Source organism: Urocitellus parryii, chromosome 2 (assembly GCF_045843805.1).
Source record: "Urocitellus parryii isolate mUroPar1 chromosome 2, mUroPar1.hap1, whole genome shotgun sequence".
In the NCBI taxonomy this organism is placed as follows: Eukaryota; Metazoa; Chordata; class Mammalia; order Rodentia; family Sciuridae; genus Urocitellus; species Urocitellus parryii.
Genome location: NC_135532.1, coordinates 134,964,910 through 134,983,964, shown reverse-complemented (window position 1 = coordinate 134,983,964; position 19,055 = coordinate 134,964,910). Strand labels below are relative to the sequence as shown.

The window sequence follows — 19,055 nt, the reverse complement described above, 5'->3', positions numbered from 1 at the left end:
TAATGGTCAAAACATTCTTGAATTTAGTAGAACCCATTTACTTCAAACTACTTCTTCAGAGCTTTATCACCTTCAATAAAAGTGCCAGGAATGTAGGTATGATGGAAATGTCATCAGGGCATGAAGGCAGGTAGAACAAGAGGAATCATGACACACCCACATAGAGAGCACTATGTGTATTCATGAAGTTAAGTGAATTTTTGTAAAATAAAGTGTATATAGAAAAGCAGATATATGAGCTGTGTAGTGAAATGTTAATAAAATATTGTATTTTCAGTAATAAATTTGAATAGTCACTAAATTTTACATATCCAGATAAATGATAAATATTTGACATATTCTGCTTGGATAGTCTTTTTTAATGGTAGTTCTTTTAATATGGTACACCTAGAAAATAAAATGATGGAGATGTATGAGTGTCAAATACATCTTGGTTTAAAGTTTAATTCTGCCTCTTACTGGCATTTAGTAAATTCCTAATTGTATTTTTTGTTTCTTATCATTATTATCAATGATGGTAATCATAACATAAAGGTACAAACCTTTGAGGCCAAACATTAATTATCCAAGGGTCTTTGAGGCCAAACATTAATTATCCAAGTCTTTGAGTATGTAAACATTAATGCCCAATCTTATTTTGCTTCTTTCAAACACAGCCAAATAGAATTGGATACTCAGCTACCCAAAAATCTCATAGGTCTCTTACATTCATACTATATGGACAGTAGTGTAGGCAGATGCTTTTCTAGTGTTACAATGATGAGAAGAAACCATATAAAAATTTGTGTGTAGTTAAGCCCAGGTGTTCCATTGTTTTCCAAAAGCCTGGATGGATTTAGAATGAAATATATGCTCTGTACTATTATAGTCCAGTGGCATACTATCTGGAGATGACTGGCTTGAATAGTTTCTGTGGGTGGTGTCACATGGTAAAGTGAGAATATTCTAAAGTAAAAATCTCTAGCTAAATATGAACAGACACCAGTAACACCCTCTCACACACTTTCTCTTCTACAAGCTCACTCACATCTCTGTGAAAAATGGCATAATAATCACCTACATTTTTTTTTTCTGTTGCTTTTCCACATTCACTGACACAAACTCTTGGCTAACTCCACTACTGCTGCTGCTGCCGGCCAATCCTTTTATTTTTCTCTCATGGATTCAACACTTCTCCCAGAGGCCCACCCTAACTCTTGGCTGAATAAAAGCATCTTTTACTACAAAGATACAGGCCCCTTGGCAGGAGCTTCACCGCCCACTCTTCTCTGTAACTCAGCAAATTTGTCATTATACTCACTCCTTCTAGAAAGAGAAAACTGTACTTTATTTCTTTAAAAATACTCTAGGGATCCAACTCCTCCTCCCTCAGACTTGCCCCTTCTATTTTAGCACCTTCATCCTCTCCCTCACTGAAATTCAGTTTTCTCATTTGTGAAAATAGCAAATTGCATTTACTTTACAAAATCAGTGTGATGGAAGTACTTTCTTCTTTTTTCCTATTCTCTGACTCTGTTCCTTTCCCAGGGCTCTATTATATCACTTTATTACTTCAAGCTTCTTATAGTTTGACTCTACAATTGTGTCTTCCTATTTTATCTAATTTCTGATTATATTCAAATTATTTTACTGCATTCTTCCTCATGCATCACCCTAATTCCAGGTTGGAATCTCCAGATTCTAGCTACTTGACTATTCTGTCGTTTGATATTTTTCACCCTTCTAATACAGAAATTCCTACCATGGGTTTCCCTAAAAACATGGTCAGGTGACTCTTCTCTCTTGCCTATGAACCCATCTCAGTTTCTCTCATTTCTGCTCAAACTTTAAACTCCATCATCAGTTTTCTTATCTTCTTGCTCTGGTTCTATCATTGTGTAATATCAGCTGTCCACAATGTCATCTACCACTTACATCTTAAAAATTTCCCATCTTTAATTTTATACTAGCTCTCTTTCCCAAGGACCAACTTCATTTTTACAATTTAAATCCTGGCCATTTTTAATCAAGAGACTCCTCTTATAATTCAATATAATTTTGTTAAAAGCAGTTTATGTTTCTCTTCCCTAACCTGTTCCCCACCAGACAGTCCCTAAATCAGTTAGGAATATTATTTCTTCTCATCTAAGCCAGAAACCTCAAAATTTTTACATTTTCCCCCTCCTTCCTCACTCTATGTTAGCAAACAACAATCTAGCTTTAATCATCTCTCAAATTTATTTCTTGTCTTCAAGTCCCACCATCATTACTTAGATTTAGTTCTTCATCATTATGAGATGGTAGACAATAATGAAAACTAAATTAAAAATTAAAATATTGATGATGATGGTGGCTGCGGTGATAGGGGAAAACACCCAAGTGTTTCCTAAGTGCCACAGACTGCTATAGTGTTCAACATAAATTATTTTAATCTTCACAGTCACTCAATGAGGACAACGTGCTCAATACATGAAAAAATAAATAATCACCTAACTATATCTTCCAAAGAACTATGACTGTATCATCCTCCTTCATGTCTAGAATAATCAGGTAAAATAGATCATAATAAATAAAGACATTAATATTTAGATGCTTCACAAAATTATATATGTCAAAAAGAACATACCCAAAGAACATACCACTCACAATTTTTGTATCTGTGAGAACTCATCTAGTTAACTCTGTTCAGCGTCACTGTAATACAATACCTGAGCAAATAAGGAGAAACACATCCTCTAATTGTTTTTTCACATTCTCTAATTTTGAACAAAGTACAACTTCTAATCTCTTACAATAAAGGTATTATATGTCATCTCTTATTCTTCTAGAACATGCTCTTTCAATTTTAAGACAATGGTTTATTTTTACTTAATTCTTGTTTATTTTGTTTTGTATTGATCTTGTTAAGTATTGTTACTTTATGCTCAACTAATTTTCATGTTTGAATAAATGTAAGTTTTTACATTTATTACATCTCCAAAAATTGGAGAAACACATAAGAATAACACTGTGATTTTATGTTTGCTTTTTTTCTGAGGATATAAACCTTAAACTTGTTGAAATCATATTATGTGTTAGCTTTGGTTCTAGGCAATAGAAAAACAGCAATAAACATGCCTGCTATGGTCTTTCATCGCAGGAGAACATTTTTTGCGGGGAAACATGCAATAAAAATATATAAAAAGGGGAAAATGGCTCATTGCAATATAGTGCAAGAATTAAAATCACACATTAAGACATACTGGCTGTTTTAGTTTGAGAACCTAGACAATGTGTCACTGCAATATTAATCTGGTAAGTGAATAACAAGAAATAATACATATAGGAGTTTCAGCAGGAGCAACCAGTACACATGTGTCTTAGTAAAGAATCAGCTTGGTGTATTTTTGGAGGAAAAGAGATGGACAAAAGTTTTGTGAGATTTAAATAACTTTAGTACATTTCTGTCTGAAATCATTTACAAGTTATTTCCTTTTCTAGTGTGATTATCAACTTAGCTAAATGCAAATTTCATGGGATGACTATTCTGTAGAATGTTCTATGACTTTAACAATGTTACTGTAGATTGGTACTAAATCACATGCATATTATGATAAATATCACTAAATAATTACTAATTCTTAGAGATAAAAGAAATATTATGGGGTTTTCTAATCTTAAAAATAATAATTGTTGGGCTGGGGATGTGGCTCAAGCGGTAGCGCGCTCGCCTGGCATGCGTGCGGCCCGGGTTCCATCCTCAGCACCACATACCAACAAAGATGTTGTGTCCGCCGAGAACTAAAAAATAAATATTAAAAATTCTCTCTCTCTCTCTCTCTCTCTCTCTCTCTTTCTCTCTCTCTCTCTCTCTCTCTCTCTCTCTCTCTCGTCTCTCTCTCTTTCAAAAAAAAATTAAAAAAAAAAATAATTGTTGCCCCAAATAAATTCACATAGGTCAAATGGTAGACTAGAAATGACATAAAATATAACCTTAAAACTGATAAAAAATCAGTCTCAAGAATGAAAACATCACTATTAGTAAATTTTCTCCTCCTGCCCCCAACAGAAATTGTTTGACTCTATGGAAAATCATTACCTAATTCAATCTGAAGATCATAGATGGTTAATATCTTTATTATCAATGCCAATGTATTCTTTTTTATTCTGAATCTTTACTCCTCTCATAGAAACACATATCTGACATAGTGACTGTACTGAACTCTTCATTAGTCAAAATGAATGAGCAATCCCTACATAAAATCTAAGAGGAACTTCAGGGGAGACAACTGGGTAATAACAGAACTTATAATTTTTTTTTTTAATCGTGGTTTTATGTTGTAAAGTTTTAAAGCAGGTAAATATTTGTTCTTATAAAGTCCTTTTTTTTTTCCTCCTGCATTCTAGGGATTAAACCCAGTGTCTTGTACATTCTAGCCAAAATGTTCTACAACTGCAGAACACCTTCAGCCCAGGTTTGTATTTCTTAATTATTATTTTATCTTTTCCTTTCTTGTTTCCAGGTTTATTATATATTTGAAACTTTCTACATAAACTTTTCCTGATAAATAATCTTTTAAGATGGTGCTTTTAAAACCCCAAAGAAAATCATCCAGATTTTGAAATGATAGATTCTGAGATGAATTAAATAGTATTAATTCTTCTTTGTTTTTATTCAGCAGTACCTAATAAAAACATCTGCATTTTGATTAGGTCTATATATTGTCATTTATAAAAATCATTTGACTTTGATTTCATGTTTAATGAAGAAATCTGTGCCTCTCTTGAACATTTTAATACCAATTTTATATTACTTGGATACCATACATCTTGAAATCAATTTCTTTTTTTCACTTAGCTGTTAGGGAGTTTGAAAGTAATTTTGTGACCTGTTTGATAACTTTTCATATGTTGTGGCATATATTTTGTATATGGATTTTAACTGTCATATAATTTTGACCTTTTTGCTATTCTGTTTTCTTATTTGTAACCTATTTCGAATAGGATTTTTTGAAAAATCATTCTTGTTTCCAATAAGACAGAAAAATAACGCAAACAACTAGATGGATAGACTTAATTTCTGTGTCTTGCCTCTGAGGTACTTTTGGTCAGGAGAGACTGTCCTTCTAGCCACTTATTCTAATTTGTCAAGTTGCCAGAGTCGGTTCAAATCATATTTCCTCTATGAAACTATCTAAATTCTTAGATTCCTTTCTAATGTCTTGCTGATGTGCGGTTTAAAAATGACCAATAGTCAGTAAGAGAGGAAGTAACATTCACCTTTTGTGGCCAAGTGGATTTTTTTCCATCTCAGAAACCTGTCACTAAGAAATGTAGATGTGGTGAAGAACTTTTCAAGATTTATCAATAGCTTAACAGAAGATGGAACTTGTCTGTGATTGTATTAAAGGTCCATAAACAAGGAGGAAAATAAAATACACTGACCCTTCAATTCTTTGTGCATCTCACTTTCTATTTTCAAAGGAAGTCATTTTTGAGAAAACAAAGGAATCACAGAGATGAAATTGACGTCGAGAGTTTAATCAGTTCTCAAAATCAAGCATTCACCCCTGTCCCAAGTGATTCAGCAAACTTGATTGTGTTGGAATTTCACACCCTTTGCCTGTTTATTATGCTGCATTATATTTGGAAGTTGATTTTCAAAGCTTTTCTCTTTTGGGCTTTTTCATTAGATTATATTCTGCAATATTCCAAGTCCCACTGCTTTCTAAAATACACAATATAAAACCTGCATTAAACTGATCAGAGACTTAAAAAGGATAGGTACATTGCTTTCCAATATAAATTACTAAAAAGCATTTATGAAAGCACCCTCTAAAACGTTCAACTGGGTAGATGGCTAAACATACCTATCAACAGAGACACAAAATAGTCCTGTCAAATAAAACTGTTTACACATACTGTTCCTGAAGAGAGATTAGAAGCTCAAGGGATCAACTGAAGCTCAATGCCCTTTTATGTGTTTTTATCCCTAATGACATTTCTTTGCAATCTTGTCAGTTGCCCATTTTTCCTTCAGTTATGTATCAAGTGTTACACTTTCCAATAATAAGTCAAGTACATGTTTGATCAATAATCCTCCCAAAATAAACTAAGATAAAAAGAAGGCTGGCTCACTGTTCTACTCAATTAACTAAATTTGTTTAAAGTCTTTCCAAAATTCAGAGGAGAGCATACAATGTAATAATTACATGGTGTTTATACACATATAATCATCAGATTAAGGCTGCACCTTTTGTTCCATTCCTTTAAGAAAAAGGAATCGGATTCAAAGACAGATCTAACCTTTTAAATACATGGAAATATTTTAATTGCATTATTAATAATGATAATTAAACAAACATGGCATCTTATAGGTATGTATCACCTTTTCTTCAAGGTTTTACAGTAACTTTAATTGAACCTTAAAATATTTTTCTTTGAAACACTTTCAGTGACGTGAAATATCATTTAAATCAAAGGGGATTAAACTATGGCTTTTAGACTATCTAAAAGTCCAGCAACAACCTCTACATTTCAAATTTTTGAGCTGGCTTTTTCCCCAAGAGCAGGTTTTAAATAAGTAGAATGGTATTAGCCAGTTTTATCTCATGTTCCATTTAAATACATTACCTGTTGTTTTTTTCCTAATAAAAGAAAGATGTTATTTCCATTCATAAAGAACAAAAGAGCTCCTCAGCCCAGTTGTATTGATTTCAGTAAATATTTATCATATTTTACTTCAGATTTCATCTCTTAATCTCATTTTCCTGCTCCAGGGATTCTCTATCTTGTACCTGAGTAAACTCCTCAAACCATCTCCACATGAAAATTTGCCTAACCCATTTGTTTAGGTCAGACTCACCTGGGATTTCATGCCTTGGCATTTTCAGAACTTTACTTGCGCCAAACATGCTCGAATTTGCTCTTAGCTTATGAGATCTCTCCAGCAAAGCTTCTGAAAGCCACAACTCCAAAATGCTCTGTTACCTCAATACCAAAATTTCAACTCCAAAATGCCTCAGGTCTTCAAGTGTTCAAACCTATCTTAAAGAGTTAGTGGAATCCTTCCTCATGGAACTGATAGGCTGAACAAGAGCTCCTTGCACTTCTCTTGACTAAAAATGCTGTTTAAGGTCGATAGGCTAGGAAGGAAGATTCACAAATAGTTAAGTCCTCTTTGGGTTCCAGAAGGATATCAACGCATTCACAGGCATGGTTTACTTTGACAAATGCAGAGATATTTTTCCCACCACAGAAAGTAAACATGCACACCAAACCAGTATAACAGGTTGGAACATACAGTACTGCTACCCTCAGGCTGCAACTTAGAAGCACAGACACTAAGGCACCTTCCTGCTTAGATTTTGTTTTCCTTTTAGTAGCCATACAAAATAACGCATAACGTTTTGAGAGATTATCATAAAAAATACTCTATGCATGTGCATATTGATTTTTGACTAACCCCTGGTTGTAATGAAACTAAATACCTTAAAAGCCAATGTGACCTCTATGTAGTCAAAAGACAACACAGCCTGGATAGATCAGTCGCACAATAGCCTAACTGAACACTAGACAATGCTTTCATGGTCATGAATACAGAAACAGACGTGTCAGTAGGGAAAGTACTTATAAGACTGGTTTCCCTTTACGAAATCAGAAAGCAAATGCCTCTAGAAAATAATGTGCCACATTCTTCCATAAAGTTACAGGCTTGGATGCCAGGGGTAGAAACCAGAATTCTAGCAACTGCTTCTATAAAACCAAAGAGAATTTTCTTAACTTCATAGCATCTCTGTGTATTTTTTTGTACCTATCATGTATAAACATTAAACTTGAGGACCTCTAAGCTCTCTTCTAACTTGAAAATATTAATATTCTACAGTTATTTTCTCTTACTCTGACAGCCAAATTCTCCTTCAGTGAGTTGGTGAAGAATTCTCTCCTACTGATTGCTATCGACCGCTGGCACTGCCTTCCACAGAGTCTAGCCAACTCCTCTATACTTGCAGCATTTTTTTTTTCAATTGAGATCTATGCTTTTGTAGTCTTTCAGAGTAGGGATTTCTTAGAGCTAGATAAGGAAGAAGATCCACGTGCAGTGGCACATCCCTGTAATCCAGTGGCTTAGACAGGAGGATCACAGTTTGAAACTTAGTAAGTCTTAAGCAACTTATCTAGACCACATTTCAAATAAAACATTAAAAAAGGGCTGGTGATGTAACTCAGTGGTAAAGTACTCCTGGGTTCAATCGTTAGTACTATATATATATATATATATATATATATATATATATATATATATGAATGAATGAGAGAGGGGGGGTGAACTGAAGTAGGAGATTTTTTTATCAGAAGTGCTCAAAAACATCCCCTCAGTTGCTAATTAGGCAGCCTGAGTACCTAATATGTATTGAACAGCCCAGAGGAGACACCCCCCACTCAAGGTCACCTCTTCTCACAAGGTTTCTTCAGTTTGTGAGAACTCAGAAATAGTTTTTTTTTTTTTTAATTCAAATAATCCCAAGGGTGAAGAAATACACTGTAATCTTTAAAAAGCAATAGGTGGCTTTGTACACTTTTTGACCAAGGATGAAAAAAGAGTAAGAAAACAGAAAAAAAAAGTTCCTGGTGACTGTTCCTGAGATAGGAAGGACTCAGTAGATAAGGTGCATAGCTACACAACAAAAGATTATTTCCTTTTTACTTTTTAAAAATAATTCTGAGTAGGAAATTTCACACCTATTAATAAGAATACTGGGACAAGTAGAGAATGCTGGTTCATCCTGAAAGAAAAGAGGTTAAGAAGCACTTCTATGCCCAAGGGCAACTCTAGAAAAATCTTAGCTTAAACCATATCTAGGTGTCTGCATGTTGGAAGGGGACTGCCACCCTTATCATCTGAGCCATGCCTCGACTCCTATCGCAGACTGACACAAAACACTTGGTGGTATGAATGAGTTTGCATGTTACACAAGAACATAATTCTTCTTCCTTTACTCAAAAATGCTTAGAAAGAACTGGTTCCTGTACTTTATGCCATATTATTTATACATTTTATTTGTATTTTCAAAGATTAGAAAAATAATTTTTAGGCTGCTGACACATGCCTGTAATCCCAGCGGCTTGGGAGGCTGAGACAGGAGGATTATGATTTCAAAGCCAACCTCAGCAAAAGCGAGGCATAAGCAACTCAGTGAGACCCTGTCTCTAGATAAAATACAAAACAGGGCTAGGGATGTGGCTCAGTGGTCCAGTGCACCTGAGTTCAATCTCAGGTACCAAAAAAAAAGTTTTACATTGTTTTTCCCTAAATAAGTCATTTTATGGATCCAGAGAATATTATAAACCTTCATGTACATCATCTTAATTTCTCTTGGGGTTATATTGACATTGGGTCTGAAAGAGAGAGATTGCTTTTCATATTTGAAAGGATAACTGAGATCTGTTCACATTATGCTAAAGACATCCTTGGATCAACTTCATTTTCATTAGGGAAAAATGGGTTCCCGATGCTAATGAAAACATTAGATGTTATTAGTACATGGACTCCATACAAGGGCACTGTGCAACCAGGTGCTTGGGTATACGAGTAGTTCAGTCACATACAGGAATAGCACTAAAATGAATAATCTTTAACAATTCTATGCTGGCCTTCTGTCTTAGACTGTTTTGTTCTGCTCAGACCGGGTAATAAACAAAAATTTATTTTTCACAGTTTTGGAGGCTAGGAATAGGAAGCCCAAGATCAAAGTATTATCATCTAGTTTGGGATTTTTTTTGTATCGGGGGAACCAAGTGGGCCTTAAACACTGAGCCACATCCCTAAACCTTTTAAAATTTTATTTAGAAATAGGGTCTTACCTAGTTGCTGAGGCTGATTTTGAACTCATGATCCTTCTGCCTCAGCCTCCCAAGTTGCAGAAATTACAGGCATGTACCACCACACCAAACTAGTGTGGGCCTTCCTGCTGCATCCTCATGACAGAAGGCAGAAGGGCAGGGCAGCATTAATCCATTTAAGAGGACAGAGGCCTCATAACCTGAACAAGTCCCAAAAAGGTCCCTTCTTCCAGTACAATTGCCTTGGGGGTTAAGTTTCTAACAAATGAATTTGAGGGGTCACATTCAGATGATAATACCATCCAAATTATAACTAGAGATGGTACTGTGAATCAGAATAACTAGATAAATAGTTTTAGATAATTGTTATCCAAAGCATATGATGGAGTTTCAATGATAATATATATGATAGTTTAATGATAATATAATATCCTCAGAGCTAAATTATGCAAGTCAATCATTCATACATTGAATGTATAAAGCATAGTATTTGAGCATAGTTATTTCAAAAGAACATCCATTTGTGTGTAGAATCTATAATAATTAATATAATTCCAAAGACACTCTTTTTTATAAGTGCTATTAAGTAAAAAGCAAAATTAAACATTTAAAAACCCTCTTTCATTTACTTTGATCATTTTGAAACTCAATTTCAGATACAGAATAGAGTATTTCACAGTGAACACAATAATATTAGGGAATTCTCCAAATGAAGACTCCAGGATATATTTGATTTGTTTTATAAGATATTATACAAACATATCAAAATCTGTTATACATGCAAATAAAGCTGTTAATTATTCTCCAATGCTTTCCTTTAAAATTTTAAGAATTCATATATAATTTGAAACCTGCAACTGAAGTACCTTCATTTTTCAACTCTGATTAATAGATTCTCTTAATAATCTTAATGCAAATTTGTCTGAAATTAAAGCATTCAATACTCCAAGAACAGATCTGAACTATTTGTAGACTAACCAAGGATAATACATTTCAATTCAGGTAAGATCAGAAGAGAACACCACATTCCTTATTGAAAAGTTCTCCCAGAGTATACAAAAGAATACGGTCTCATGAGTGTTCCCCAACTACAGATGTATTACAGACACAGGTACATGATACCTTAACTTAAACCATGGTATTAAAATTATATACTATAGCACTTGTTTTAAATTAAATGTTGTGCATGTTTTTTCTGATATGTTGATTATTAATTCTGAAAGTAGTTGCATTTTATACATATATATGGATATGAGAAAGGGAAAGTTATCCTTACACAGTAGAACATAACTATTGCCAGAAACCTAACATGCATCAAAGTGCCAGAGCAAAAGGAAAAAAAAATGTCTGTATACATGCCAGGACTCCAATATAAGAAGTAAATATCACCATGATCCCCAAACAAAGATTGTTGATAAGGGAAGAGGGAAGAGGTCTGTTTACTCCTTGGTCTATTTCAATCCCTAAACACAGACAGGTAGTGTTCCAATACAGCCTAGGACAAGCTATTCAGCTGGTTTCTAGTTACATGCATTTTATACAAAATCATTACTATATGAACATCCATAGGAACCTAAGAGTTTCTCATATGCTGTTCCAAGGGAAAACTATTACAGACACAAAAGGAATCTGTTATAATCATATACTATCATAATACCATTTGGTCTATAAAAAGCATACAAATAAATTATGAATCATGCTAAATGAGGCTTTTATCTTGTTTCTCTTTGATGAAATTCATTAAGTGATTTTTTGTTAATCTTTTATGTTAAAAAGCTTTATAATAGCATTTTACATAGTACTTCAAAATATTTAGAAAACATACAGAGTAAAAATAAGATTCTGGGATCCTTAAGCAGGTGTAAAGAAGACTAAAAGAAATCAAAGAAAAATATGACAAGTAAGCAATGAAGTAGATAAAATGCTTATGTGATCAGGCATATCTACAATTACCTGATTATTATTCTGAAATGTGTTATATTTCATAAGTGTAGTTATATTTTTGATTATTTTCACTTAATGGAAAACTGTGTAGTTTACATATTTTTCTTGGTTCCATATTGTTTGTAGTTTCACAGGAACATAATTAACAAAGTAATTATCAAGTAAGTTTTCAAGAATATGTCTTGATCAAAATTTCATTTATAAAGATGGTAAATAATTTCCAAAAAAGTAGACTACCAGAAATCATTGCAATAAGTAATTGTTAGGCCCATTTTCTACTTTTTTTTTAACTTTTCTCACTCAAAAAAGTTAAATATGAGAGCTGCATTGCATGTTTCCAACAACAAGCCTAACTATAGATGCCTGTCAAGTCAGTGTCAACAAAGCCAATCCCTTCAAAGGACAAAGGTATCTGATTAAGTAAGACTTGTAAAACAAACCGCTCTGCCCAACTGATAAGCTCTCTCCTGAGCTCCTGTTTTCTCCCTTTAAAAAGGGGGTTATATTAATTACAAGGACACTTAGCTGGTATACCCCAGAGATAGCCATTCCTGATTGCAAGTAAAAATTCCACAGGTAGAGACAAAAATCAACATTTTGCTAATGTTAGAAAGGGTCCAATATGAAAACACATTGGAAGGTGGTTGCACAATTTCTCCAGCATGGTATGGGAGATTAAATTTTTTTTTCTTACTTTCCACTGAACTTATGATTCTCTGTTGGTCAAGATACTGGACACAACACAGACAGCATGTGTGTTCTCCATCAGCAACCCCAACCTCCTTTCCCCACCCTCATAGAACACCTGGAAAATACAATGGGGGCATGCGTGCTTGCGTGTGTGAACACGCACACACTCATACACACAGAAACAGAGCTCTCAATACTGCTTAAATTTCTGACTGGGAACATTTCATAGGCTATTGGCACTTACCTTGCAAAGATGTGTTAGGCAAGCTTGCTTGATTCTCTCCCATTTTGTTATTTCTTTTTAAAGGAAGCCAAGCAGTTTCAAGTTGTGTCAGTTACCCTGCAAGCTTGTGACCTTCTGACTTTCTACTGTAGTATTGTAACAGTATACTACCTGCTTTCTTCTGTGAATAATTACCATTCTGCTTCCCGTATTACCTGGGCTTGCAGGACCTGTTTGACTATGAAGTGAGATCACATCCTTTGATCCAGCGTACTCCTATTAATGCGTGTTTCACAAAACATGGCTTTGTTTCAGTTTTGATATTAACTTTGAATCTTTGAATTCCGTACTTTCACTTCAGTCCAGAAATGTGCTGATATTTTTCTCGAGTGTTGATATGACCAACACACTGGGCTTCAGAGCCAGAGTTTTGTTTCTCTGGTTCCTCTTAGAGAAACTAAATAAAATTTAACTAAATTATTCACCATCCTTTTTTTTTTTTTTTTTTTTTTTTAGTATAGGAAAACAACAGTCTGGGTGAGAGTCCACTCCATGCAGCTGTGTAAAGGCTGACTTTTGAAATCTCTTATTCTTACTGAGTGACAATCACTTGTTTGAGAATTGGTTTCTTGGACCATAAGATAGAATAATATCCATTTCAAAAGATTAATATGAAGATTAACCACAATAATGTGTGGCCTGTCCTAAAGATTGTGAATGATATAAAACAGACAGCATTTTCTATTTCCTCCTCTTTCTGTTCCTCCTTTGTCTTATTTCTTCTCTCCTTCCTTCTGTTCTTTTCCCAGTAAGAAGAAAGTATGCTAAACTGGAGCACCGATGTCATGGACTATGCTCTGACATCAGTTGTGCTGTTTATTAACTTAAAACACATAAAGTGATTATTTACTCCCATCTTGGAGGGTCTCAATATCCTAATCCATAGAAGGATAATACTGATATTTGCATAGGAACAAGGTGAGTATTAAATTAGATTAACTTTATGCCTCAAACAAAAATAATCTCTAGTGAAAAACAGACATGAATTGGAGATTTATCTTTGAATGTTAATTTTTATGTTACAGAAGATCACAAAATTAAGGTGATTTATTTAAGTTTTGTTTACCATAAGTTTTATGGTGCACACTTCTCAAACAAGTGATCGTCACTCAGTAAGAATTAGAGATTTCGAAAGTCAGTCTTTACACAGCTGCATGAAGTGGACTCTCATCCAGACTGTTGTTTTCTTATATTAAAAAAAAAAAATGGATGGTGAATAATTTAGTTAAATTTTATTTAATTTCTCTAAATATTTTATTTATGTAAATAAAATATTATTATTATTTGCATAATATATAGAAAATCTCCACTTTCTCCTAGAATTCCTCAACTTTTGGCTTTTGAAACACAAGTAAGTCTCAAACTCTTCCCTTAGTAGTTCTTTCATTTTTTATTTGAAGTAATTTGTATACCATGTTTGCTAGTTAATTAATTTGCAAAAGTTGATTATATAAATTAAGTAAACAACAAAAAAGGCAAACAGCTGGAACAGATATTCTCAGAAGTGCCAGAAATTAAAGCAAGCCTGACTATAACAAATCAACACAAATTTTATTTATTACCTCTCGGGATCTGTTTCCTCACCTAATATGAAGAAGCTGCCCAATTTATCATGGTAAAACCATTTCATAATTATTCAAGAGTTTCTAATTTATAACCCAGGTATTTGTGGTGTATTCCAGAAGAGACTACTCCTTTGCCTACGCCAATTACATACTGTAACATATGAACCATGCTACATACTTTACTGAAAGTAACCTGAAATTGAATGTTTGCCAGTATAACACTATAATCATCACATTCTGACTTCCCCATAAGAGAAGCAACATACATATCAATCCTCACTCATTATGACAAACTTGGAAGTATATTTACATATCTGCCCCAGGCACCTAAAATTAGTCAATAGCAGTAATAAAGCATCCATTCTCTAAGAGCTGATTTAGAACTTCTAGCATGTGGGAAGTTATAATGAAAGTAGATTACAGAAGTTCTATTCTTGAGCCAAGAAAAATCACAAAGACCTAAACACCAGAAACCACAAGAGTTTTTGTAGATCCATAGAAAAAAATAAAAATAGACATTCATAAATATAAATATTCATATACCATAAATATAAATAGAGTGAACCATTTACAATGAAGTGCCACACACATATACTTTGTCTCTCCCATTCTAAACTTTTTAAAAATTTATTTATTTATTTTATTTAATTTTTTAAATTGGGTATCAGGGATTGAACTCAGGGGCACTCAGCCACTGAGCCACATCCCAGCCCTATTTTGTATTTTTTTTAGAGACAGGGTCTCAATGAGTTGCTTAGGACCTCACCAATGCTGACTCCTCCTGACTCAGCCTCTTAAGCTGCTAGGATTGCAGGTGGGCACCACCACACCCATCTCCTCATAAGGCTTTTTAAATACCTGGAAAACTTTTTCCAGGAGATTTTAGAAATATATAACCCAATAGTTTTGTACATGCCTAGAAAATTTCTTCACCTCCTCTTTGTCTGACTTACTCATATGCAGAAATTCTTCTTGAGCCTGGTCTGGATTAAGGACCTTCTATGTGCTCCCAGATGTCCCTTAACATCTCTCAACTTTTAACTTCTCCATGGCTCTTGTCATATTGCATTGTAAGTAATGCTTAATTATTTCTGTCCTGGCATCCTGTTATGCCACAGCCCCAGTGTTCAACACCACACCCTCACAGCTAGCACAATCCCTGGTACATAATACACCTTCACCAACTATTCCAAAGATGAATAAAAAGTCCATCATAAAGGTTGGACTAGAGGGTCTCAAAGAAAAGAAAGATAGGGATTAGCTTCTAAAGAAGATGATGGAGGATGTTCCAGAAAGCAAAAATTACAGACTTCAAAATGAAGAGATGGGGGAAGTAAGTAGATTTATCTTTAAGAACAGGAAAAAAAATGAGTTAGAAGGAAAAAGATATCAGGACAATGATGAAATGTTCCAAAAAAGGCAGAAGTAAATGAAAAAACCCAAACCACAATGTTTATGCATTAATTTCAATTTCACACACCTCACCACCACCACCACCACCACCACCACTAAAACAAATGGCATTGGTAGCATTAGCCAGAACAGCATCAGTGGATGCTGAAAAGGAAAGTGACATAATTATATACATTATCAAGGAATTTCTCTTAATCTTGAAAGGCTCAAAATGAATGAGTCCTCCATATGCATTCTGAGTCATTTCTGTAAAATTTATTGAATGTATTTTTAAACTTAGATGGAACAATGGAAAACAATATGTCTAACTACATTTCCTATTTGTGTCCCCAATATTATAAAATTGAAGAAGAGAAAGGCCAAAGGAGAATATTATAAATACTATAATTCATCTTTCAGGTTGAAGGTCCTCAAAGATATGGTTATCTACCTGTTCTCCTGCCCCACACTAAACCTCTCCCATTACCTGGTCCTGCCCACCAAGAGGGCCCACCTAAAGTAACTAGCTCCTCCCATGACCTGGCTCTGATAAGGCCATATAAAATCCATACCCTTGTTGGGAACTGCCACTATTTCCATCCACCAAAGATGTGCCCCTCTGGTGCTGAATAAAGTATCACTGGTCCACAAAGTCTTCCTCCATTTTCTTTTTCTTTTGTATTTTCTTTCATATGTTTTCAGGTCCTGCCTATAAACTATATATGTTGAAGAAATTAATGTTATAGTTTAAACCTGTGTGGTCAGTTATAGAACTGACTATTGTTATTTAGTTCTGATTTTCAAGGAAGATATATGTGAAAATTTGAAGAAAATTACGAATTGTTTTTACCAAGTTCCAAACGTTGATATCACATGTTATGGAACATGGGACCCTTGGTCTGTAAAATTCCAGATCCATTTAACTTTATTCAAATCATAGACTGTAACTTCATCAAAACCATGGACAGAAAAGGAAAAATACAAGATTGGATAGAAAAGGATTAAAACACGTATAATAATAATCCTTCAATATATTATTAGAGCCAAGCATTATGGCACATACCTGTAATTCTAGCTATTCTGGGGACTGAGGCAGGATGATCACAAGTTTGAGGCTGATCTGGGCAATTCAGCAAGATTTTGCATCAAAATAAGAAGTAACAAGGGCTGTAAAATGTAAGTGAGTAGTAGAGCATCCCAGTAATGGTGGGTTGGGGGAGACAGTATTTGAACAGAAGTAAAAATATTTGCTATAGAGAGACTGGGACCAATCTTCCCCAAATCCCAATAGTTGAAGATAAATTCTATGTTAAGCTACCAGGATAGATTGTTAAGATTAAAGTTCCAAAAATTAAGCTGATGTGTTCTCTTCTCAAGTGCATCATCCATCCAACAGTATTATTTCCTGCATTTGAGAATAAAGCAAATGTAGTTCCCATTCAGTTCTACTTTACTTGTTCAACCTGTTTCAGTCTGTTCCAGATCTACAAAGAAGCTAAGTAACAATGTTTGAAAAAATTAAATGCGATAATATTTAAATGTTCAACATTGTGTCAGACAAGTAATAGGAAACTTTCTCTATATTACCCCAATGCAAGCCTCAACCCTGTGAAACCACACCAAATGTAACAAATATGTTCAAATGTTGTGAATTTATCACAAATTTTCTGAATTAAAGCTAATTTAATAAATTTCTTTCTTGGTTAAAATAAAGCCAATGGTTTTAAAATGATGAAGTTAACCTGATATTATGAATCATATGATATTAGACTCAAGCATTTAATCATCTAGTTCTCTAGAATACATATTCTTCATTGAAATTCGAAGTACTATTGGTTATTTGTAGCCAAAAATTCCCAGGTGTAAGTTGTCTGATATTCATAGATACTAAATTGCTATAAGAACTACCAGATAGAAGATGGTTGGGTATTCCAGAAAAAGAACAAAGAATATTGTATAAAAGAATGGGTAGAGATCAATTAATATTTTCTCATGCTTATAAATACCAACCAAACATATTCTGCCTCCCTTTTCTGGATCTGGGTATTATCATCTAACCAGTTGCTCTAGGCAGAAATTTAGGATATGTTCTTGGCTTTTCCCTTACATTTCCTAAATAGTACCAAAGTCCTATCAATTCTGTGCCTCATCTGTCATCGAAGTCCATCCCTTTAACTTTCCATTTCTGTTAAGTGAGGCCATTATTGTCTCTTGCCAAGATACTCCCCAAATAAAAGTTCTTTTACATCTAATGTATCCTCTCTATATCCTCCAGAGTGATCTTCCTAAGACATAGGAATCACACAATTTCCATGCTTACATGTTCATTAAACTCACAGCCTATAGCCAATAATGTTAACATGTTATCACCATGATTTTCCATCCCAGTGGCTCTTAATTCTGCATTAACATTCTAGCCCATTTAGCTCCTCTTTCACAGCCTGACATCCTCAGAAATACTCTAAGCAGCTGAATATATAATACATACAAAATCATATTTACATTTCTAGACACATAAACATAAAAAAGTGTCTCAAAATAAGGAAGGCATACTTGGTGTCTTGTTTTAGGATTGTCTGGTAGGTAAAACTATCCTTTTAGATACTACTAACTAAACTTTCAATTGTCGCTTTTTTCATGAAATTGCACACAGAATTTTTTGAAAATTAATATTGTTGAAGAAAAAGTAACTGTTTTTAAGTAAAGGAGCATTTGATAACAAGGAAATAAGTCAAAAATAATGGCAAGGACAATATTGTCATTTTAATGATCATGCCACTACAGTTTTGTTAAATAAAGAAGCCAAAGAGCTATACAAATTATATTTTATATTTGAACACACACACACACACACACACACACACGCACAGTAGTTTAAAAATTACTGATGGTTTGCAGATAAGTTCATGTAATTAAGAAATAAAGTGACTCATCTAATATAACAGGCACATAATGGTGCCAAGTTGGAAGTCAGGTAGGAGTTATACTGAAAAGCATTCTAATCTGCTGCTGGGAATAGCATCCTAAATCCATATTCTGAAAGAAATATGTAACAAGACATTAAATATATGCTTGTAATAACAGTTCACAGGGTTACATACTTTTTATTAGGATAATGAAACATTTACTTAAATGCCAGAAAGTTTAAACTATCTTGTTAGCTTTATCATCCTCATTCATGTAAATCCACTGAGAGTGGGAAGGCTAAATTTCTGCCTATAGCACAAAACTATTTTTCAGACCAGAAAGTCATTTTCTTATATCAATCCCTCCCAACAAAGGTGTGACTGTGACAGCCAACTAAGCATCATCTAAAAGAGGGAAAATGCTAAGACGATTTTAAAATATATTTAATACTGTCAAAGAACTATAACAGGAGA

The 19,055-nt window shown here is 34.0% G+C and overlaps 1 protein-coding gene across 1 annotated transcript in view; it reads right to left on the bottom strand.

Annotated features, from left to right (window-relative positions):
• The window catches only part of Naaladl2 (N-acetylated alpha-linked acidic dipeptidase like 2), an 876,353-nt gene extending 863,620 nt beyond the window's left edge, over positions 1 to 12,733 (bottom strand). Inside the window, exon 1 of the mRNA XM_026382942.2 lies at positions 12,680 to 12,733. Within this exon, the coding sequence (XP_026238727.2) occupies positions 12,680 to 12,722 (43 nt within the window). The 5' untranslated portion in view covers positions 12,723 to 12,733. The remainder of the gene's footprint in view (positions 1 to 12,679) is intronic.
• Between the last annotated feature and the right edge of the window lie 6,322 nt (positions 12,734 to 19,055).